This window comes from Myotis davidii, unplaced genomic scaffold, assembly GCF_000327345.1.
Source record: "Myotis davidii unplaced genomic scaffold, ASM32734v1 scaffold991, whole genome shotgun sequence".
NCBI classification, from domain to species: domain Eukaryota; kingdom Metazoa; phylum Chordata; class Mammalia; order Chiroptera; family Vespertilionidae; genus Myotis; species Myotis davidii.
In genome coordinates this window covers 6,726-7,299 of record NW_006283137.1, presented here as the reverse complement: position 1 = coordinate 7,299, position 574 = coordinate 6,726, and the positions used below count along the sequence as shown (strand labels likewise).

Here is a 574-nt window from a genome sequence, read left to right as displayed (position 1 = left end):
CGACCTGGGACCCTTGTCCTCAGGAGGGCTGCTCGGTGGCCAGGACCAGCCCTGGCCCTCCCTGGGCCGCCTTCTCATCTGTGCACTGGGCAGTGCCCAGGGGACAGCGGGGACCGGGAGGCAGCGGAGGTGGCTGGTGGCAGCAGCCCTTCTGCATCCAGTGACCTGGACAAGCCAGCCCCCCCCCTCCCGTGAAGGCCGGGGGGGTTGGGGGTGGCAGGGCAGTGGACAAGCGCAGCCTTTGTCCCCAGACCAGCCTGCTGGCCAACTGCCAGGCGCCCCGCAGGCCCTGGCTGGCCTCCCACATGCGCACCGTCTTCATCTCGCTGCTCTGCTTCCCCTGCTTCCTGGGCGCCGCCATCTTCCTCTGCTCCGCCATCTGGCAGTGAGTGGCACGGCCTCGGGTGGGCGGTCACCCAGGGTTTGGGAGGTGCTGCTGGGCCGCAGCGTGGGGTGGAGGTAGCCTGGGCCCAGCCAGGGCTCCGGCCACCCTGCCCTCCCCCTCACCTCCTACCCTTCTCCCCCTCTCCCACTCCCCCTCCTCCCTTCCTTTTTCCCTTTTTCCTCTCCTTCC

At 69.7% G+C, this 574-nt stretch overlaps 1 protein-coding gene across 1 annotated transcript in view; it reads left to right on the top strand.

The window, feature by feature from the left end:
* Nucleotides 1-574, top strand: part of TMC6 (transmembrane channel like 6) — a gene marked incomplete at both ends in the record, with an annotated part of 6,961 nt that overhangs the window by 4,523 nt on the left and 1,864 nt on the right. The window contains 1 exon segment of the mRNA XM_015562624.1: nt 252-386. Coding sequence (XP_015418110.1) covers nt 252-386 — 135 coding nt within the window.